General features: G+C 49.9%; 3 protein-coding genes across 6 annotated transcripts in view; 2 read left to right on the forward strand and 1 right to left on the reverse strand.

Moving 5' to 3' along the window:
* The window catches only part of MTMR10 (myotubularin related protein 10), a 35540-nt gene extending 32007 nt beyond the window's left edge, over positions 1-3533 (forward strand). The window contains exon 16 of the mRNA XM_087829148.1: positions 500-3533. Within this exon, the coding sequence (XP_087685274.1) occupies positions 500-1096 (597 nt within the window). The 3' untranslated portion in view covers positions 1097-3533. The remainder of the gene's footprint in view (positions 1-499) is intronic.
* Positions 3534-4345: 812 nt separating this feature from the next.
* FAN1 (FANCD2 and FANCI associated nuclease 1) lies at positions 4346-21945 on the reverse strand. 3 transcript variants are annotated; one of them, XM_087829147.1, is made up of 14 exons: positions 21876-21945; positions 19970-21346; positions 18279-18419; positions 15722-15923; positions 14101-14334; positions 12689-12820; positions 11543-11651; positions 10474-10593; positions 7931-8095; positions 7294-7444; positions 6396-6499; positions 5794-5988; positions 5170-5298; positions 4346-4594 (listed from the first exon to the last, which is right to left on the reverse strand). In XM_087829147.1, exons 2-14 carry the CDS (start codon positions 21189-21191, stop codon positions 4457-4459), a joined length of 3042 nt encoding a protein of 1013 aa, XP_087685273.1. In that variant the 5' UTR covers positions 21192-21346; positions 21876-21945; the 3' UTR covers positions 4346-4456. The 3 variants fall into 3 exon arrangements, with proteins under 3 accessions (XP_087685273.1, XP_016055742.2, XP_016055748.2); XM_016200256.2 differs by lacking the exon at positions 21876-21945 and adding an exon at positions 21347-21686 and having other exon boundaries at positions 19970-21242; XM_016200262.2 differs by lacking the exons at positions 4346-4594; positions 5170-5298; positions 5794-5988; ... (6 more) ...; positions 14101-14334; positions 21876-21945 and having other exon boundaries at positions 14341-15923; positions 19970-21686.
* Positions 5145-22210, forward strand: part of MCEE (methylmalonyl-CoA epimerase) — a 38378-nt gene continuing 21312 nt past the window's right edge. Inside the window, exons 1-3 of one of the 2 annotated variants that reach the window (XM_087829150.1) lie at positions 5145-5452; positions 12523-12639; positions 16514-16697. The gene's annotated coding sequence lies outside the window, so the exon portion shown is untranslated. Of the gene's footprint in view, positions 5453-11926; positions 12640-16513; positions 16698-22210 lie in introns of those variants that run through there. The other variant, XM_087829151.1, reaches the window with a different exon arrangement.

Here is a 22210-nt window from a genome sequence, read left to right on the forward strand (position 1 = left end):
CAGAACACGGTACCAGGGTCAAGTCCCTTCCCAGGACAACACTGCCAGTGCAGGTTGTGAAAGATCATGTACTTGTTAACTGACTCGACTCAACTATACTCTGACTTTTTTTCTTGGTGCCTAAGGCCCACGGAGCCCTGGGCAGCTGAGCCTGGAGGCCCCGTTTCTGAGACCCGCCCACTCTGCCTATTATTCTTTCTAGAATCAGCCAGGTTAGAATTTTTTCTAAGCCAGAAATCTTAGAAATTTGCACTTAAGCAAATTAATGCCTAGGATGTATCACCTCCCACCCCCATGCAGGCCAGTGGAGTCAGGCCTGGAAAGGCTAGACTGCAGTGGGGGAGCGTTGGAGTAGCATTACAAGGGGGGGCACACAGTGTTCCTTCAGGCCAGAATTCATGCTTCTCGTAACACCGAGTTTCTGTTTGCCGTTGCACCTTTGCTGTCTCTCTAAACAGGAGCCCCGGGATAGTAATACTAATCTCTCTCCCCCGTACAGAAAAGCTACAGCTCCACACTGAGAGGAATGCCATCTTCCTTCAAGAACGGAATCATTAGTGACCAAGAATTGCTCCCACGGAGAAACTCATTAATATTACAAGTAAAGCCAGACCCTCCTCCTCAAGCCGACGGCCAGGACGGTGGCATGGAGCAGTTCTTCCGAGACTGGTTTTCCAAACCGGCCAACCTGCACGGTGTTCTTCTGCCACGTCTGTCTGTAGTGCACATAAAGCTCTGGAAACTGTGCTACTTCCGCTGGGTCCCCGAGGCCCAGATCAACCACGGGGGCTTCATCACCGCCTTCCACAGGCTCTCGCTGCTGGCCGACGAGGTGGACGTGCTCAGCAGGACGCTTCGGCAGCACCGGGCCGGCCCTCTGGAGGCCTGCTACGCGGAGCTGGACCAGAGCAGGATGTACTTCCGAGCCCGTGGCCCCCACGACACCTCGGGGACGCCAGAGTTTCTCTCTTCCTCGTTTCCCTTCTCCCCTGTTGGCAACCTATGCAGACGAAGCATTTCAGGAACACCATTAAGCAAATTTTTAAGTGGGGCCAAAATATGGTTATCTACTGAGACCTTAGCGAACGAAGACTAAAACGGGGTGTCTTCTGAACATTTTGAGGGAACTGGAAACTTTTCCTCTGAATTTAAATTGTTAACCTAGGCATTTGAAGCTCTAATATGTCTAAGAATAACCATGAGATTTGCACTAATGTTTAAAAACATGCTGAATGATGCGTCCTTCACTGTTTTTAGGAGATAAGCATGGGTTTTGGAGTGATGTCCTTTTTCTGTTACCCTAGGTCTGGCTTGTGTTTCGGTGATTTGCAGGCAGACATTCCCACACTCTTATTCCTGTGATCAGACGAATCAGCCCATTTTTCCTGCTGTCTGCTTAGGTTGCCCGATCCTCAGGTGAGCAACCCAGAGACGCACAGGTCAGGAGAGTTAAGAAGTGAGTGTTTAGCACATCTTTAAGAAGCGTCGCTAAACCCCAACAGGCATTAGTAGGTATTGGTGTATTTTCCTGGTCACTTCCTATTGTCTCTAATAGACCCACCTGGGGGTCAGTGTTCCAGCGCCATAATTTATTTACATCACTTCGTCTGGGACCGTGGATCACTGTGTCTTAAAATCCTGAGTTTGCTCTTAACTTCTTAGGACTAACTTTAAAATATGCACTGTTAACTTTAAAGCATTTGCTGTAGATAATTAAACTTAGAAGTGCCTTTGACATTAATATTAAGGTATGAATGACACAGTTAAATATAATTTGTTTTTAAAATTAGGGAGTTAAAATCCCACTGCATATTGGAAACAAGCTTTTCACACTAAGTCCCCAAAGCCACATTTTCAACCCTCTGTGCAAGCCAAGGGGGGGTGGGGGGCAAATGCCGTCTGCACTGAGCCCACCCTAACAAAGAGGGTTTTTCCTCCATATTTCCAGTGTGGTCAACCGTGGTTGACACTTTCTCTGGGAAATAACTAATGAGGTCATGAGTCAGGTCACCTGCACAGCAGTCCCTCCTCCTCCGACAATGTTCTGAAAATGCTTAGGAGTCAAGAACAGGAGAAATAAAATGTCCTCTCAAAATCCTGCTGTTTTAATAAATAGCAAGAGAACTCCACCCCTCGCCCCACCCCCAACTTTTGATAGCAATATGGAGAGGAGACTGAGAAGCAAAGATGTGTTCTTGGTCTAAAACTCCCTTGTTTCCAGATTGTGTGCAAGAGCCAAAGCTGTGGGTCAGAGCTTAACGTACGATGGTCCTGATGTTTAGCACCAGCCCCCCAGCATCCCTCCTTCCCTCCTTAAAAGATGAATGTTTTCCAGTTTGGCTGTTAAACTGCCATCCTAAGCTTTTAAAAATTTTTATAGTACATTGTCGAGTCAGCTTATTTCCTTTTCTAAGACAAATTTTTTCAAAAGTGTGTCTTACCTTTATACGTAATGAATAGCTGTTTCTATTTTAATTATTTGCCTTTTAAAATTGTTTGATAATGTCTCTGGACTCCAAGGGATGGAAGTTCCTATACAGCGTCTTAGAAAAATCCAACTTGTGGCTAAACCCAGTGTTTTTGCCAACTTGCTGCCTAGAAAATAAGGGCTTTTGCAGTTTACATAAATAGCATTGTTGCCATTAAACACTTTATAGTCCTTTTTGGAAACCTGTTCTAACCCCCCTAAAACACCACAGCGAATGTTCTGCCGGTGAAAGTGTACTAATTAATGCTTCTCCCTTTTTCATTAAGCTGCTTTTTTTCCCCACTACAAATTGTTCTAAATTTGTTACTTTTGGAGGGGGTTGAGCATTCATTTCACTACCATTTTCTTCCCACATTTATTTCAGCTCCTTTAGTGATTTTTTTGATTTACAAGTTTAAGAACAATTAGGTACTATTAATACTATTTCAAATAGGAAATGTGCGTATTTTTGTATTAAAATCAAAGGTAGTAAAATATGGTTTTTCGTTATATTTTGCATTTTGCTGGACAGTTGTTGTATCATGATTATTGTGCCACAGCTCACTGTGCATAATATGAAGAACAGCTCTCTCCGCCTAAGTCCTGGCACCTCCGGGAGCACCGAGGACGTGGTGACAGAGGTCCCACGGGGGTTACGCGCACCGTACCAAAGAGCTTCCCACCCGGCCCCACAGCCCTGCACACGAAGCCTGGGCCATGCGGTGTCTAAAGACGCCTGGACTTTCTGGTATTGAACTTAAAGATGTACAATGTCTTACTGTTATTTTATGATGGAAACCAGTTTTAAAACCAAAAATGTCTTAACTTTATTTAAGAGAAGTCTATTAATCTGTGCTAACAGAGGGTGAGAACCATTGAACATGCCCTTCAGCAGTCAGCCTGCTATAGCAGTAACTCAAGAAGTTAGAACTTGACTTGAAGAGAAACTAAAACCTTTGTGCCTGAAGTTGACTGACGAGTTCAGGTAGCAGGAGTAGGAAAAGATCTGGTTCAACAGTAAAGAATGTGAAGGAAACTCTAACTGCTAAATAAACTCTGCACAGAACTGTTGGTTGTAGTCATCAATGTGAAGTCATCTACAAGAACTCAGTGATTTAGGAAGCGAAGGCATTTCCTTCCAGCTGTCTGGGTGTGCGTGTGCGTGTGCGTGTGATCCACTCAGCATTCCTGCTTCTAAAGCTGAGGAGTGATCGCTGACATTTTTAGCATTACTTTAGAATTGGCTGTAGTTGAGACCATGTGGGTATTAATGGACCATCGCCTAACTTGTCATTCCATCTAATAAATTAAAAAGCTGGGAGTCACATTTCCCTGAGGTCTCAGAACTAGTCAGTGGGAGACTGGGATCCCAGCCCTGACTCCTGGGCCTGCTGTTCTGATAAGCTGCCTTCTTCACACCTCCCAGCCTAAGGCCTCCCACGGGGGATGAGCAGCTCTGTTTCAATGATTCCACACAGAAAATTACCCTAATCGAGTCATTAGGGATGTTCCCCAGAAGGGTGGAAAGGGGCAACTGCCTTTGATGAAGACTGTCCACTCCTCTGGTGACAGGCCCAGGGAATAAGTGAGCATTGACAGATGTAACGAGGAACTTCTATGAGAATTTTTTTTTTTAATTCCTAAAGAAATCAGAATTTCCACTGCTTACGCCCTTCTTGGGTAATCATAAAACGAGAAGGAAACATTGTGCATGCTACTTTATAAAAGCTGTGAATCATCTCATTTGTTGGGGTTTTTTGGCTTTTTTTGTAAGTCTAATAATGGAGGTCTCCAGTCCTAAAATGGCCACCAAGGTTTTCACCTTTTAAAAGTTCATTACCTGCTGTGCGGAATCAATGTGTGTATTACAGCCAGTACTAAGTTTACCATCAGGTTTATTGCTGACAGTAACAAAATCAAAATTAAATGTATTTACACTCATGATTTTGAAAATCTTAGGTCTGACCAGAGACTCCCAGCTGCACAGCTCTAGTCCAGGCCTTTGCTCTTAGCTCCCACTGCAGCCACGTGGCAGACTTCGACGTCAGCCCCCAGCTTCTGCAGCTCATCCAGCCAGATCATCTGCTTATGCGAAAGGCGATCGTTGGGGCCTTTGACTTCCACCAGCTGGAAGAGCAGTTTTCAAGTTAGTATCTTACGGCTTCAAATAAGCTAGTTTTCACTGCAGTTACTTAAATGGCTCATTCTACTACACTGCTGTCTACATTTAAAACTGCTCTTAAAAAGACACTGTTAGGAGAATGAAAAGCCACAGACAGGGTTGAAATATATCTGATGAAGGACTTATGTCTAGAATTGTTTTTTCCTAGCCCCTGGTGTGCTTCACACCTTGTGAACACCTACACAAGGTCTCCCTGGAGGTGGGCTGTACCTGGGGACTTGCTTCTAACAACAGAATACAGAAAACTGATGGACTCTCACTTCCAAGCTCAGGTGAGGACAGACTGACTGCCACTTGCTCACACAAGCTGCCACGTGGATAGCTGCCTGGCGGAGAGGCCCTCATGCAAGGAATGGGGAGGCCTCCGCCATCAGCCTCCAAGGAGCCCTGGCCCTCCTCCATCCAGTAGTTCCCTAGGGATTCAATCTTGTCAACAAGCAGGCAAAAAATGGCTCGATTCTGGCCTTGGGTGAAGCTGCTAATCAAGTTACAAATGACTTTCCATTCAGGCTCAGCTGACCTTGAAGCGGTGATCCTGGGAGTTCCACACCACCAGGTCGGGGAGGCCACCACGGCAGTGGCGGAAGTCCGCAGCCAGGCGCCGGCACACGCCACTGAGGATGGGGCCACCCAAGCAGGAAACAAGGTCCTGAACACAGAAGACACAGGTAATCAGTCATTTCCTGGTGACCGAGGCCCTGAAATTCTCCCAGTGATCACGACACGGGGAGGACTCCGTGGGATCCTACAGACGTGATTCCAAGGACACAAGAGCCACTGGCGAAAATTCCCTGGCAGCTCTGGTAAGTCAGTTTTCCTCCGTCAGTTATCATACTTCTGCCTAGTGGGAAAACCCTGGGAGCAGGTGAGGAAGTGATTTCGAATGTGACAGCAATGACTTAAAGAGGCCAGCAACCACAGGGACAGTGTCCTCAGTGCAGGGAGCTATAGGTCAGGCAGAGGGAAGCTGTCAATCAAGGGGGGAGGAGACATAACGCCTTGTATGCCCTGACATGTTCCCATCAATAACTGGGACATCACACACACAGATACGTATATATGCATATATGCATATGTGTATACATGCATGCATGCAAACATATATACACATCCATGCACGTTTCTCTTGTGTGCAAATTTTCACCTGAGCTTGCTGAAGGGAAGTGAAGCGATCCCAGCTGACAATGGAGGCCGCTCTGCCTTCCTGGGCCTGCCACGTGGCTGCCACCATGGCTCGCAGGCGCTCGGCGGGCGCAGCGTGGATCAGCTGCAGCCTGGCCTCGATGGCCGGCCGCCTGCTCACGAAGAAGCCATCTGTACACAAGTCCAGCGGGAATGCCTGGCGAGAACCGATTCATCAGAGACTATTCAACACCTGGAAATGTGGAAACTGGCCCATCTGGTTCAGTGGGCACATCCTTTTGCTCAAGAGATACATAAAAAATATGAACTCTGCGAGGCAGCTGCGACAGCACCTGGCACACACCTGGACCCTGACAGACAGGTGCTAAGAAAAGGTCAAAGCTGCAGAGACGCTAAAGTTTCAAAAGGAATGTTGCGGGTATGTTAGGCTCAGGGTTTCAAACTGTACAGTGGCGTTAGCGCCATGACAAAGGACTGTAATAGGCAGGTTTCGGTGGCTGCAGACACAGACACGGGGCCCAGGTGGGCGTGAATCATGCACGCGCAGAAGTGTTTGCTCACCCAAGGAGCACATGCCTGGGGCCTTGGAGCTCGAGTGGTTACCTGGTAGGCATTTCTGAAGACGTCGGGTATCCCGTCCATGAAGATGACGTCCCACAGGAGGAGGCCGAACAGCGTGCTAAAGGTGGACCCTTCCCCGTGGATCCCTAAGGCGAAGTCACACACAGGAAAAATCCGTTCCTTCCTTTTGCTAGAGAACCAGCACCATCACCTGCCTTCTCGAGTCGAAGGAAATCACAGAACTATTTTGGATTCAAATGCCATTTTCATGCCATTCCTAGCTCATTTAAAAAATATATGGCTTATCTACAGGAGCCACGGCAAGTCTCAGTAACCATGGGAACACCCACAGGCACATTTCGTAGCCATGGTTCTGTTTAGTGCTGCGGAGGAGCCGGGTGATGCCACCCACCTCTTGGAAAGGGAGACAGGAGAACCTCTGCTTGTCACTGACTTATTTTCCCTGCTCATCTGGGATGGAGAGAGCTCATTCTACAAGGAAGTCAAGTCACTGCTCTTGCCAGCACCTTCTCTGGTTCTGGCACCTTCCTAGGATTTGGTTCTTCAACCTGGGTTCGGGGCCTGCTCCTGCTCACTGCTGTCAGAGGCTGCCGGGCCCGGCTCCCAGCTCCCCACCTCTAACAGGTGTGTCACTGGGCAGCATCTCTGTTAGCCACCTGCCCATCCCTCCCCTGATGAACAGCAGCCATCCGGGAGCAAAACCCATGTCATTGGCTTCTAACATCCCACTGAGCACCGTCCTCACAGGCGTTAGGTGGTGGGCACGGGGTGAATGGAAGAAAACAGCCTCTAACATCCACAGTTAGTCAGTTCTCTCCCACACCCTCCCAGGTCAGCGGTGGGGACAGGATGGGTGGATGACAGCTGATAAACAGCACAGGTGACCCTGGGGCCAGGAGAGATGCTGTGCGTTAGTTACCTTGGTCGAAGCCACTGTGTCTGTAATGGGCCAGTGCCAGCTCCTCCACGGAGCACAGGACTGTGGTGGGGGTGGCGGCCCCCCTAGCCTCCATCACAAACACGGATTTGCCCATCCCGTGCTGCGGGCACAGCCGGCCCGTGATGGTCACCTGAGACGGTGACAGAAGGATGTCCATGAGCCTCACTTCAGCTGCAGGGTGTACACCTGACTTGGCTGTCCTGAGGACACACTGTCCTACGTGCCCCCCCCCCCCCCCCCAAAGCCACCCGTTCTGAGCACAGCTTGAGGCCAGGTGACCCACACTGTGGCACCTGTGAAGATGCAGACAGGTCACTGTCTCAGCCCCAGGGAGCATGTGGACCCCAGAGCTGCCCTGGGGTCAGGGGCCCTGACCAAGAAGGCGAAACCGGCAAAGGCTGTCAGCTTTTGGCTCAGGAGTGTTCCAGAAAGACACTCAGCCCAGGGCCTGAGCAAGCCTGCCAGCCAGCCGGGCCCGAGGTAGGACTGGGTGAGAACAGGGAAGGTGGCCGCTCCACTATCCACAGGGAGCGCCCGAGTTTCCTAAGTCTAGGAGAAAGACACCACGAATCGTTCTGGGCTCCTCCCACTCAGGAAACCCCCAAGACAGACTCACGTGCTTCGCGTCGTGCACGGTGACTTCCGGCAGCTGGTGGAAGAGGTGCCTGTACTTCCGACAGCTCGGGGACGCTCTCAGGCGCTCAGCTCTCTGATAGAGCGAAAGGCGATGCCCCGTCCTCACTTCGGGATCCGCCAGCCCTGCTGCGATGCACCTGATAGCCTAGCAAAGAACACGGTCCCACGTCAGGGTGTGGATGGACCCTGTGGCCGCATCCACTGATGTCATGGACAGGAAGCCCACTATTAGTTAGTGATTCAATTTTTCTAATTGAAAATGGACAAAGCGGCACTTGTAGGGATAAAGAATGTTCCTGAGTCGTCACTCTGACACTCTGAATGCACAGGTGAGTCATGCTCCGACTATAAATGTCTGGAGCACCTGGGCCATGCTCCTGACACAACTTCCCAGTTAGATCTCAGCTGCTACACCCTCAGGGACACCAAGAAGGTCCAGGACACCCTGGATTGTGGGCCACAGGAGATGGCAGAGAAAGACCTGGCTCAGCAGTTCTTGGGGCATCACCTGGGGAGCTGTGAAAGAAGACAGCTGTTCCCACCCCTGAGCCACAGATTGAGCACCTGCAGGACAGGCCCAGGCATGGGACACTTCAGGGCTCCCAGGTGAGTCTCACAGAGCTGCCCAGATTTCTCCCCTATAGGGAGAAGCTTAGGTTTGGAAGAGTTAAATGCGTTTCCTAAGGTTACTCAGACTTGGACAAATAGACAAAAATACCAAAACCACAATAGGGCACCACTTCACACCCGCTAGGATGACTGTCGTCAGAAAATGGATACTAGTAAGTGTTGGAGAAAGTGGGAGGAAATTGGAACCCTCATGTATTGCTGGCAGAAATGTAAAAATAATCCAAATGCTGTGAAGAAAAGCTTGGCAACTCCTCAGAAAGCTCAATGGAACTACCCTATGACCCAGCGACCCCACTTCTGGGTGTGTATCCAGAAGTACTGAATGCAGTTTCGAACGCATACTTGCACACCCAGGTTCATAGCAGCTTTACTCACAGTTGCCAAAAGGTGGAAACAGCCCAACAGTCCACCAGTAGATGGACTGTGATCTGTCCACACAATGGAATATTACTCAGCCTTGAAAAGGAAGGGAATTCTGACACACAAGATAAAAAAGGCAGTTATGATCCTGGCCGGTGTGGCTCAGTTGGCTGGGTGTGGGTCCCATGCACCAAAATGTTGCCGGTTCGTTCCCAGTCAAGGCACGTGCCCAGTTTTCAGCCTTGATCCCTGGTAAGGGGCGTGCAGGAGGCAGCCAATCAATGTTTCTCTCTCTCTACAAAAAATCAATAAAAATATTTTTTAAAAAGCAGGCTCTGTGGCTTGTCTCACTCTGGGATGTAAGCACACACTCCCACTAGCAGAACGGGGCATGAGGGGAAGGCTGTGAACCCTTTTGAATTTTGTTTTTCAATGAAGGAAAAAACAGCCGAAGCACAGCCTCTGTCCAAGTCTGCCTGTGGGCTGGCAGGTGCGTTCTGCTGCTATTTCGGCTGAATGGCCACGAGAGGTACGGAAGCACCACACCCTCCTCCCAGAGAGAAGACAGCTTCCCCCGCTGGCCGCTCTTAGGAACAAGGCACCTCTTCAGTTGAAGGCAGCAAAAACCAGTCTGTCATATTTCCACAGCCAGGGTCAATTTTTCCACCCCGATGTCACCCTGATTCACTTAATGCGCTACCGGGAAAAACGAGAGCTCCCAGAGGCACAGTCCTTCCCATTCATGGCAGATGCAGGGCTGGCATGGAGAGGGTGGGACGCCAGCCACCGCACAAAGGGCCACTGTTGCCGTCGAGCTCAGCTGCCTCCGCCTTTAGAAGCCCCGCACTGCTCAGCCACAGAGGATCCAAGATCCCTGCCACAGGGAACACGAGCGCCCGGGACAGAAGGTGGCCTGCTCAGTAGCAAAGCACAGTACTTCCCAGAGGCACAGAGCTGCCCATAAAGCACCTGCAATAAGACAGCTTTCACCTTGGCCCCGTGCAACAGATGAACAAAATCCCCATTCCCAGAGCAAAAAAACACCTTTCTGGAGAGCACCTGCTGGGGGCGCAGCCATCTAGCTCTCCTGGCCCTTGATTCCTGGTTAGTCCCTGAGTCCCAGCACAGGGCCCACTGCCCACCCTGCTCCCTTCATTGCCATGCTTGGGTTAGTGACCTTGTTACTTCTTTTAGGGTTGGCAGTAGGTGGACAAAAGAAAGTTAAAAAATAAATGTCCTAATTCCATTTAGATTTTTAAGGTATTAGTAGTTTGCTATACTTTTTATTTACTTATTTTTTAAGTATGTTTTTATTGATTTGAGAGAGAAACAGCGATAGGCTGCCTCTTGCACGCCCCCTACTGGGGATCGAGCCCACAACCCAGGCATGTGCCCTGACCGGGAATTGAACTGGCGACCTTTTGGTGCACGGGACGATGCTCCACCAACTGATCCACACTGGCCAGGGCTATACTTTTGAAATTTATGAAAATTTTAAAGAGAACAGCTCAGGTGTATCTAGCTACTGAGTACCGGTTCGAGGCGTTTCAAGTGCTGGTGGAGGTTGAGAGCCAGCCGGTCCCACCATCGGCCTCTGCTGTCAGGACAATAGATTTTCTGGGACAAAAGGTCCTCCAGTTCCTTGACCGCTTCCTGTCGCAACAACAAAGGAAGCTCATTAGACGCGTACACACCAAAAAACCAAGTAAGGTTGCAACGTATATTTACAAAGCATAGCTCTCCATTCTAAAATAAGCCAAGGAGAGCCCCTGGAGTGGGCCTGAGCTCCTTGAGGTGTCCCTGCTTTCCACCCAGGCCCCTGCCAACTGTGAGCACTGCACGGCATTCTTGCAGACAAGTCACTGGCGCAGGGCCACACAGGATCGAGTTCCAGGCATCCGAGCCCTGGTCCGGGGCTGCAAACCCACCTGATCCCGGGAACCCAGCAGGTCACAGGGCCAACGCTGGGAGGAATTACGGGCGGGTAGGAAACTTCAGGGAGACTCTCTGCTCTAAATTTACACAAACTGTTCTTTCTTTATGTTAATTTTTTGTGGTTCATGGATCTCTTTGAAACATCTCCTGACTCCCCTCAGGAAAATGCACAAACCCCACATACACACAAGTGTGGGGTCCACAGACTCCCCGAAACCCATCCCATGGATCCTCTTGGGATTGACGGACCCCGGTCAAGAACCCAGCTTTGGCATAGCCTCTGTGAAACACCACTTTCCAATGCAGAATGTCAAACGTAACAGAATTTAACTCGAGCAATCTCATAATGTTTAGTAGAAGAAAGGATACGACCACATTTCAGATTTGTGATTACAAATTATTTCTAGAATGACCCATGACAGCTGTCCAGGAAACACAGCAGATGTGAGGTTTCCCCTCAGAGCTTTCTGGGGGCTCAGCTGCAGAGACTGTGACCTCAGGCCACACTGGTGCACACTCGTCAACTCACAACACAGCTGGTCATCCAGCCATGTCCCTGCTCACCCAGGAGCCAGCAGGCTGCCCACATTAAGTATCCACGTGGGCTCCCCTCTGCAGCTCAACACTGGCGTGTCCCTAAAAGCCGGGTGGGAGTCTGTGTTCTCACCTCATACATGTGAAGTCGCTGCAGGATTTCGACGGCTCGGGACAGGATCCTGGTATAGACCCACCCGACGGTAAAGCAGCGCAGAAAGAGCGGCAGGTTCTCGTGGTACCTGAAATGGACACGTAGGCCGCAGCCTGGTAATTTGGTTTATCTGCCCTGAGACAGTCATAAACTGACCAAGCGGACTGAATGCCCAGGGCCCAGGGCCAGCCACAGGGCTCTGTACGTTCTGCAAACTAATCTTGGTTTTCACACCTTTACGTGGTTATAATAAGTCAGATGGAGGCTGTTAGTCTGTGGCATGTGAAAGGTATAGGACACTCGTATTTCAGGGCTACGGCAATTATCTTAAGCAAGTTCTCCACTGGGCATGCACATCACAGGGTAGCAAGTCCACACTGGTTGTCTCATTTCCAGACAGGCATTTATGGAAATGCTCAATTTTCTGTCTCAATTACAGAACACTCCCAAACGAAATATAGACAAAATTTTCAGTTATCTTTTCTTAACAGATGCCATTTCCTGCCTATGGTTTTTAAGTCATTATTTCTGTATGAACTTCATGTCCTAAATGTTTTTTGGGAGAGATATTTAATAATAGTAATTTTTCTCATCACTACGTAACAATAAAGGAAAAGTCCTTAAATATAGAATATGTTTACCATTTATCCAACAAACAAACATAGGATCATGCACTGTGACCTTGAACTTTGGAAGTAAATGTGCAATTCCGTTTTCCCTTTCAGAATAACACCTATATTTGAATTTCCACTGAGAGAACACGTCTGGCACACTTCCCCCAATGTCTGTCCGCTGCTGGATCCCCCCACATTGAATTCGGCTGAGCAATACTCAGGAAAGCCGGCCCCCAGGGATGGCCCGTGACAGCCCACCATGTGCTCACATGAATGCGTGTTGCACATGGATCTGGATCATATAAACCCCTTGAACTCTCTGACATTTCCTTCTATTCCACACAGCACTTTTCTGGGCAAAGCAACTGGGAAAGTCACCTCCCCAGGAGGTCTGACCACAGAAAGGAAGGAGAAAGTTTTTCATGAAGAAAATCACCCCAAGTGGCCGGAACAACTTGGTCAGTAAGTACATTTTTACAGGTACCTTAAAAAACCCACCAAAACACCTCACCTCAGGGAAGGGTGGTTTTTCAGCTTGTTCCAGTCCCTCCTGGCGCATTGAGAGAGCTCATTAGCTGCCTTCCAGTCCCCACTGGCCATCGCGGTGGAAATGTCACTCAGCATGTGGGCAGCGGCTGCGTATCTGGGGGGACATCCCGTGCCACCCGAGTTTCAGATGTGAATGAGCGCTTAAAGAACACAGTCCCACCTCCCACCAGACCTGATTCAGAAGGGCAAAAGTGTGTCTGAAAAAACTGAAATGAAGAGATTTAAATTGTTTTCTAGTAATAACTGAACTTGGAGCTTTAGTGGAGTGGCCTAGAAGAACGAACACAGGCCCCCCCAACCAGACATACCCCACGATGGCACAACCTGTTCCATTCTATAAATGTGATGCTGACCAGCCCCCCGTTAATCAGAAGACATGGTTCAGTCCCATTTACCAGGGCTTCCAAGGCCGAGCACCCCAGCCCCGTGGCCCCGTGGAGCTTCCCACAGAGACCTTCCAAGTTGCCCCGACTGGGCAGGCTGTCCCCTCTCAGGCCTGTGCACATGCCCTCGCGTTGCCTGGACACGGACACCCAGACCTTGGCCCGACGAATTCCTCATTCTCAAGTCTCAGTCCCAATGTCACCCCCGCTGGGACACACTGTCCGAGACTCTACAAATTAGAACTTCTCGGGCCCACCCCTCAATGATCAGTTTACACTGATTCAGTAACTTATCCTGAACGCACATATAAGACAACATGTAAACGACTTTCCTAAAACCAAGTATCAGAATCAAATTCAGTTCACAGGAGTCCTAAACCTGGGATCGAGAATCAGAAGCGACACTTTAGGAAATGCAAGTTTATTTTCTTTTAAATGGTGTTTTCGTAGGCAATGCAAGTATCTTCTTCCTGTGATACCTGTACCATTTTTATCGAAGCCTACTTTTGCCACTCAAACCACACATTCGCTAAACCCATGTACCAAAATAGACCAGTGGAAATTTCTAATCTACCACATCCACGAGTCTGGTATAAATAAGTACGTTGGTATTAGCTTTATCTGAAGGGTAACATTCATCTTCAGCCTCGTTCATGCCAACAACAGGCTCACAAGGCAGGTTTGTTCAAATGTCTACACTTTAAAAAATGCTCCCTGCCAAAGCTATCTGTGAACACAAGCCAGGGGAAGTGTTTGCCGTTTGTTGCTCTAACCCAAAACTCACTGGTTTTGGCAACTGTAATCTAAGCGCATTTCTACAATCTCCTTAGAGTCTTAGAAACGTATACACATGAGGCAGAAAGATAAAAAAACAAAACAAAAAACTGTTTTGACTATGAACTTGTGTTTGTACTGTGGCTGGAAAAAAGGAATGAAATATTTTACCTAAGTTTAAAAATATATCTCTGGCTGCAGGCTGGTGTGATCTCACCTGATGAGGTCATCTCTGTCCTGGAAGACCTGGGTTTTCCGATTGACTGTGTACTGGGGAAACGCCACTCGGCCCAGGTTGACCAGCAGCACCGTGGAGAGCTGGCCCTGCCCCCCGCAGGCCGCCTCCTCTTCCTCCAGGGAGTCCGCCAGGGAGAAGAGCAGCAGGACCCGGCTAAACACAGCCCGGGGCCCTTTACACACTCGCAGCGATGGTCCCGCCAAGTCCTTGGCTCTGAGAAACAGACGAGAGAGAAGTAACCTTCCCGTTTTTCAGCACTGGATTCTCAGATGCTGCAAATTATTTTCATGTAAAACAAAGCTAAGGGGCATTCATTACTCTAAGGCTCAGGTACATCTACCCCTCCTGCTGTGTGACTCTGGGGCATTTCTTCACCTCTCTGGGGCACAGAGCCCCACTAGGAACTCAGTGAGGAGTCAATGAAATTTTATTTCCAAATGGTTTCATGTACCTTGTGGCTCAATAAGAGAGCAGGATGGGACGGATGCTGGTCACGAACATGTAAAATAGCAGTAAAACTCATAAAAGTACTGCCTATTTGACATGAGTGAGTCTCACTTCTTGGCTCAAGTGACAGCTGAGATTAAGTATATATGTTAAATGTCACAATCGCAGGCTCTTGGTAAGCAGCATGGGTTTCGTGCACCAGGACGCGGTACAAATTCACACCACGGCTGGAGCTGTCCTCTGATGGGCGAAGCCGTCCAGGGGCATTGCCCCTCCAGGGTGACCCCACCGTGAATTCAGTCTGGTTCTGGATGCCCTCAAGTTGGGCTTGAAGGTCTCAATTAAATCCAGGGCTGTCCCAACTCAGATGCCATCCAGAGCAGGGTTCCCAATCTCAGCACTATGACATTTGGGCCAAGTAATTCTTTGCTGGGGGCGATAGGTGGGGGGAGGTCCTATGCATTACAGGATGCTCAGCAGCATTCCCTGGCCTCTACTTACTAACTGCCAGGAGCACCACTCCCCTCCTTAGTCAAGACAATAAAAAATGCCTCCAGATGCTGCCACATGTGCCTGGGAGGGGACAGTCAGCCCTGGTTGAGAACCACTGGCCTAGTGGAAGACGTCACACTTTCCTCTCCTTCCCAGCAGCTGTCAACCCAAAAACAGCGCTGCACCCCCTGCGGGCGCGGTAGAGACTAGTGCCACCATCGGAGAGGCGAGGGTGGTGAATGTTTATGTTTAAACTCTAGGAGAGTTGCCCTATTAACACCAACAGATTACACGTCAATGGACAGTTTACTGAAATAAAAAATTTGACTGAATAGTTTACCCTTAAATCCTGCAGGAGTAGTTAAAACTGTACTTTTCTTGAATAATGGAAGACTAGAATTTGCTAAAGGCCTATTGCCTGTATTCTCTTGCCTCCCGGTTTTCCTTGGTCCTAGAAATTAGGATGGTATCACAAGAATTGTGAGTAATAAACTAAGAAGGAATCCAGGCTGTTGAATAAATGAAGACCCTTTTCCCTTCTTAATCTAATTGCAAATGAAATCAGCAACTTCAGTTCAAAAGCAGGTACCATCTGTTAGAAGTTAATTTACACTATCAACATTTTAAATGCTTTTTTCACTGTAACAAGAACCAACGAAACCTTTTTAAAATCACTGCCCCGATTCCGGGCGAGTTCTTGCCCCAGGTGCAGACAGAGGGCTGCCTGGCCAGTTTGAGCAGGGCGTCCACCAGCTGCTGTTTCTGGCCAGTGGGGTTCACCAAGTGGAAGGTCTTCGCCAGGGTTTTTAGTTCCGGAGCAGAAAGTAGTTCAAGCACTTCAGAGAGTTCTTGCAACTCGGATTCTGAAATGGTTTTTTTAAAAAAATTGTTTTAAAGAGTTGTAGCATGTTGGAGCTTTATTTCCTTTAAGAACGCTTAGTTAGATGCAAATGAAATGCAATTCTACTGCAGAAATCTTAATTAATTTGCCAAACCAATTATTAAAGGGTATGAAAAATAGGTAACTCAGAAAACTCATAACAGAATTTCTCACTAAAATGTAAAGGGCCCAGCTGGTGTGGCTCAGTGGCTGAGCATCATCCTGGGCACCAAAAGGTCGCCAGTTTGATTCCAGGGCAGGGCACATGCCCGGGTTGTGGGCTCAGGCCCCAGTAGGGGGCGTGCAGGAGGCGGCCAATCGATGTTTCTCTCTCCCTCTCCCTCCCTCTCTAAAATCAATAATAAAATAAAATACTCTGTATCTTGATAAGCATTTAAACAATAAAAAAAGTAAAAAATAAAGGAGATGTGAATAAAATAGACACGTGGACAGCCAGAACAGTTTGGGCAGCCTCCCTAAAAGCTCACTGTATATTCGTTCTCTCTCCAGGTCCAATGCCACCCTCCCCACGGTCAGAGCCTGCTGACCATCAGCTGTCCCTCCTCCCCACAGGCCTCCGGCTGGTAACTCTTCATGCAACATACGTGTAGATGTCATGCGTCGTGGACCCAGGCACCATTCTCTGACAGATTCAACTGAACCAGACCGTCGGTCTCTGCCTGAAGACACTCTCAGCTTAGGGCGGAGCCCCCTTCCCCCACTCAGCAATACTTACTGGGGGTGCCCTGTATACCAGGTAACGTGCTACGGCCCTGGGGCCACTACAGGAACCACCGAGTCCTGCCACAGGGAGCTTACCTCCTAGCATAATAAATAAGCAAATAAGCACACAGGGCGTCCCCAAAAATGTATACACACTTCAACAGCTAATAGCTCAATTTTGAAAATGAAATGTATTTTAATAGCACTGCCCTTATTATTCGAAGTGTGTGCATACACTTTTTTGGGCCCCCATATATATGTCAGGTGGTGGCAACGGCTTACAAAGCAAAACAAACCTGGGTAAGGCAAAGGGAACAGGGCAGTGAGGCTGGATTTTAAACGGTGGTCACACAAATCTCTGGATGAGGTCACCCAGAGCACAGCTGGATGAAGCGAGGGGTGATCTGGGTGGCAGCGTGTCCCAGGCTGTGACACAGGCATGCGCTCAGCGTGCTGAGGAACACAGGGAGGGCTGTGTGGCCACAGCACAGGGAGCAGGAGCGATGCCAGAGCCAGAGCACAGGCCTGCGCCGGTCACGGGCAAGTCTTGGACTTGACCGAGGGCAGCAGCGAGCCACTGGGGCTCTGGCTTGCTGCTTGAAGGTTATTTAAAGGCAGGTCCAGGTGCACCTGCAGCAGCCACCTGGCATGCCTGTGAAAGGGGGAGATTTATGGAACCTGCACCATATCTGAGTCACATGGGAACCCACGCACCGGAGGCCCCAATGGCCCTGACGCGCTGGAAGCGCTGGCCCGTGGAGGGTGCCACGTCCCACTGCCTGATCGCGCCCTGATTCAGAGCCCCCGCGCCTCCCTGTTTCCCCGTCTCCGCCCTATCCAGGCCCACCGTCACCCTGGCTTCTGTCCTCATGGCTCCCCACTGCAGAGCCAGCCACCAAGAAACCTGGCTTTGGCTCAATTTGCCTATTTCAGGCTAAACCACCAGCAACTCAAACGCCAAGGCTTCCATCAGTCATTGTCCCCAAGCCTAAGTTTCCAGGACAACATTGTGCTCAATCAGGTAGGAGTGGAAGCTGCTGCTAAGACAACCAGGGTTACCTGCTGTTCACAGAGGCTTAAATCAACCAACCGGTTCCTGGGACAATCGACTTACGAACTCTTAAGTTGTGTGTGTGTGGGGGGGGGGGGGGGAGGGGTAGATGAAGCTATAAGAGGCAGTATTAGCATCAAACAAACCAGCTTTATTCTACCCTAAAATGAGGAATCTGAGTGAGCTGCTGGAAGGAGACACAGGAGGGCTGAGTGTCACCTTTGACCTATCCCCACTGGGATTCCCAGTCAGGGCACCTGCCAGGGTTTTGGGCTCCATCCCCAGTGGGGAGCATGCAGTGTGTGGCCCTAAACCCGTGACAGTCAAGAAAACAAGAGCAGACACTCACTGTCTTGGTCGTCTTAACCCCAAAGGCAAAGAATGGCTTAACATCGCACCAATAACGTATTGTCCTAAGCTCACAAACTCGATTTAAAACAACACACAGTTACCATTTATCGAGCACCAACCAGGAGATGGCACCATATTAAGTCACCATCACTCAGCAGAAATTTAAGTGCTCATGGCCTGTTTTCATTTTACATTTCCTTGGACGGCTCGTACCTGTCTGCAGGAAGCCGGCCTGCTCCAGTTCTCCGACCATGGGGGCTAAGTCAGCGGCGATCTCTTCATATTCCAACTTATGCATCTTAATCCAGCTGAACTTACGTTGGAAAAGTCTTACATATAACTTCTGACCACTATCTGCAATCAGGTGGAAATATTATCTTTCTTCTCCAAAACAACGTACAAATATCATTTGCTTTTTAAAACCGAGGTAAAAATACATTCTATTGGAAATACATATATGCTTCCTCAACTGATCTTCCAAGAAAACCTTTTCTTCCTGTGGAAGATGTAATTTATTTCAAATAGAAAGTCCCCATGGGAATGTCTCCTTGCCATGTGTGCTTGTCACCAAACACAGGAAGGACACCCAGATGGAGAGCCCGGGGCCAGTTCTGCTACTTGAGAATTGTGCGAACATCACTGTACCTTCCTGAGACTTCATTTTCTCTTCTATAAAAAAGAGGGGGTGGCCCTGGCCCATGTGGCTCAGTTAGTTGGGTGCACAAAAGGTCACCAGTTCGATTCCCGGTCAGGGCACATGCCAGGGTTGCGGGCTCCGTCCCTAGTGGGGAGCTGATCTGTGTGTCCCTCTCACATAGATGTTTCTCTCTCTCCCTCACCCTCTCCCTCCCACTCTATATAGAAAAAAAAAAATCAATGGAAAAAATATTCTCAGGTGATTAACAACCACAAAAGGAATCCCATAATAACGCCACTTGTGAATTGTGCGAACATCGAAATTAAAACAAAAATCTTTCACTTAAACAAGAGTAACGTTCAGGATTTTAAAAATCTACGGAGGAGTCAGATCTGGCTACGTATTACCCAAGGTCAGGGTGGCCTGCGAGCAAGCTTTTCCTACCTCGGGAGGGACTCGGTTCCTTCGTGCCACTGTGGCCCTTTGGATAAACAGAGCAGCCATCACAAGGGTGGCTTTTGTTCCAAACCTGGACCTCTGGCTGAGAGCCACCACTGGCTGCCAAGGAACCGAGGCACAGACTAACAGACTAACATTTTTAAATGGACCAACTTAGCTTGCAAGTTTCCATTTCCTCCACACCCAGACTTAAAAGACAGAGGCCAGGAACCTAAATTATTGTTGGGGGGGAAAATATGCTTCAGTAAACCTTGGTTTGTTTTTTCCTGTATTTCCTTTTGCTTTCATTCCTGGGGAAAGGCTGTGCGAAAACAAAACGGCCTACCTGTGACCCAGATGGCATGCTCAAAACGCGAAGGGCCCTTTCCGAAGTCGCACTGTTTTTTGGTTTTGTGGGGTTTTTTTTAAATCTATAAAATGTTGTTTGACAACTATCAATAACATCGATAGGTTCTGAAACTTTAAGGGAAAAGTATAATGAAACCGTCGTAGACTAATTGATGTAGGTAAGAGTTAAGTTCCTAAGGCATCTCACCAATGTTACAATGAAAAGATGCTGAACGGAATGACGTTCCTGGAGGGCCTCTGTACACACAGAAAGGCGTGATGCAGAGAGCACAGGGCACAGAATCCTGTCCCCATACATGTCCTTCCCTGGAGGAAACCCCTAACGGCTGGTCCCTGAGCAGCCCCAGCTGATCTGCAAAACCACACTGACTCCTTGTGGCCACTAGACTACTGCTCATCGCATCAGGGCCCGAACCAGGGCAGCAAATGGGACACACACACTCGAAAGCCAACAAGATACCTGATAACTGATAAAATTTAGTGACAATTCCCTTCTCGTGTTCGTCAAAGAGCGTCCTGTCATCTTCATTCTCGAACACGGCTTCCAGCACCACAAGGAAACTCCGAAGGTAGTACGGGTGACTCGGCGGGGCCGGGCTTGTTTTGCCAGGGACAGCACAGCCCGGGCCCTGCTCCGAAGGGCCTCCGCAAGTGACCTCACTGTCACCTTCCCGAGGAAGTTCCCGGCTGTGACTCGACTCAAGAGCATTGTGTGTAGAACTGGGCGATGGTGCCTCGCCATCTGACAGCTGTGCTTTGGCTTCTGAAGCCACAGGCCTTTTCCCTTCACCAGGACCTGCCTCGCATTTTCCAGCACCTTCGCCACCTACCCGACTGACACCCTCCGGTTTTGCAGGACTGTCCTCTGATGGCGACTGTAACTGATCCCCTAGAGTGAATTCTAGCGATAACACGCGAGCGTTATCCGAGAAGGCGGGAGCGAGGGTGGGTCGCCCACGTTCCTGGGTGGACTTCTGGTTTGCGGCTGCCGTTAATTGAGCGCCTTCTACAGCATTTTCCGTGTCTTGTCCCTTATGAGAATCGCAGGTAAATATGTTTTCCTTTTGAGAACTGTTTTCCAAAACCGAGTCCCTGTCCTCAATCTCTGAACAGTCATCGGTCATCCTAACTACTGTGGCCGGGGAACCCTCTGGAGGACCATTCTTTTCTGCCGGTCTTTTTGCCTTAATGTATTTTCTGGATAATTTAGACGACAGGCTTCCCAGAGGAATGACTTTGACCTTCTGAGGGCTCAGCTCATCTTGGTTTTTGCAGACCTCATCACCGTTACTTTTAAAGTAGGGACTCGTCTGCTTTTTTAAGCCCGTTTTTGCTGAATTGCTTTGGTCAGGGCTTAAATTCGTCTTTGATGGTGACAACTTATCTGGTGTTACATCTTCTATGGCAACATTGGTTAAATCTACCGTGGGCACATTTGAATTCGTTAAGCTGCCAGGCCCGGGACCAACCGCAGTGGCATCATTGTGGTTAGCACACATGTCATCAAGGTGCCGGTTTAAGTCATATCTTGGCACCATTTTACTGCAAACGGGGCAGGCAAGTTTAGCGGGCGGTACATTGTTAAAAAACGAAACAATAGGCTTGGATGCATTTTTTTTAGTTCTGCTGCTTGACAAACTTCTACGGGGCCTTTTTTGCGGAGGCGATTTCTCTTCCGGCATCGTGAGCGTTAGAAAAGGTGGGTGCTTCAGGTAATAAAACAAAGGCTATCCCTGGGGAAAGATGGCAATGGTTTGCTTTCACTTCCCTGGCTTGAAATAAGAAAAAGTGGGCTTCTGTCGGACTTCATGTTACCCCGATAGTCAATTCCTTCTACCTGCAAAGTAAAACACGTGCAGATGAAAACCATCTCTATGAGTCCAGGCAGCGGGAATGAAGCTCTAAAGCCCGCACTGGCCGCATCTCTGCCCAGATGGGACAGGAGACCAGGGCTCCTCCACGTGCAACCGCAGGGTGACCCCAGCCCCCAACCCAGGCCTGGGACTTGGCAGGGGTCAAAGGTAGGACCTGCTTTAAGATCGAGAACTACCCGTTTTTTTAAAAAGGGGCAATTTGTCTACTCCAGGCCCCTTTGGAAGACCACAGCATCGGTACCAGTTTCTGGGCGAGAGCACGGCCCGGTCACTCCGGCCCGCACCTGCAGTCGCGCCCCGCGCGCCACGGCGAGCCGGCCCCTCCCCCGGGCCCGCGATCGCGCCCCTGGGGCGCACACCTGGGGCTCCCCACCGGGCCCGGGCCACCCTCCCTCCCCCCTCCCTCCCCCCTCCCTGCTCCCGGCCGCCGACTGGCGCCCCCCGCGCCCCCGCCCGGCCACCCGGCCCCGCGCCCCGGCCCGCCGCGCGCACCTCCCGCCGGGCTCCGCGCCCAGGCAGGCGCAGCCGATCCCCGCGTCTCGGATGGCGCAGGCCGCCCAGCGGAGGCCCGAGGGATCGATCCCCGCTCCCTCCCCCCTCCCCTCCCGTCCTCGGGCCTCCTTCCATCCGGGGTGGCGGAGGGTGTGGGCCCCGCGGGGAGGCCGGGCCCCTGCGTCCCGCGGCGCCAGGGGGAGGCCGACGGCAGAGCGCCCCGCGCGCTCGGGGGTGGGGGTGCGCGTGGGCGGAACCCCTCTCCCGGTCGGCGCGGAGGTTGCCGGTCGGGGAGCGAGCAGGCAGCCGGGGTCAAAGGGAAGCGGCCCCTGGGC

This window comes from Miniopterus natalensis, chromosome 22 (genome assembly GCF_054644295.1).
Source record: "Miniopterus natalensis isolate mMinNat1 chromosome 22, mMinNat1.hap1, whole genome shotgun sequence".
NCBI lineage: Eukaryota > Metazoa > Chordata > Mammalia > Chiroptera > Miniopteridae > Miniopterus > Miniopterus natalensis.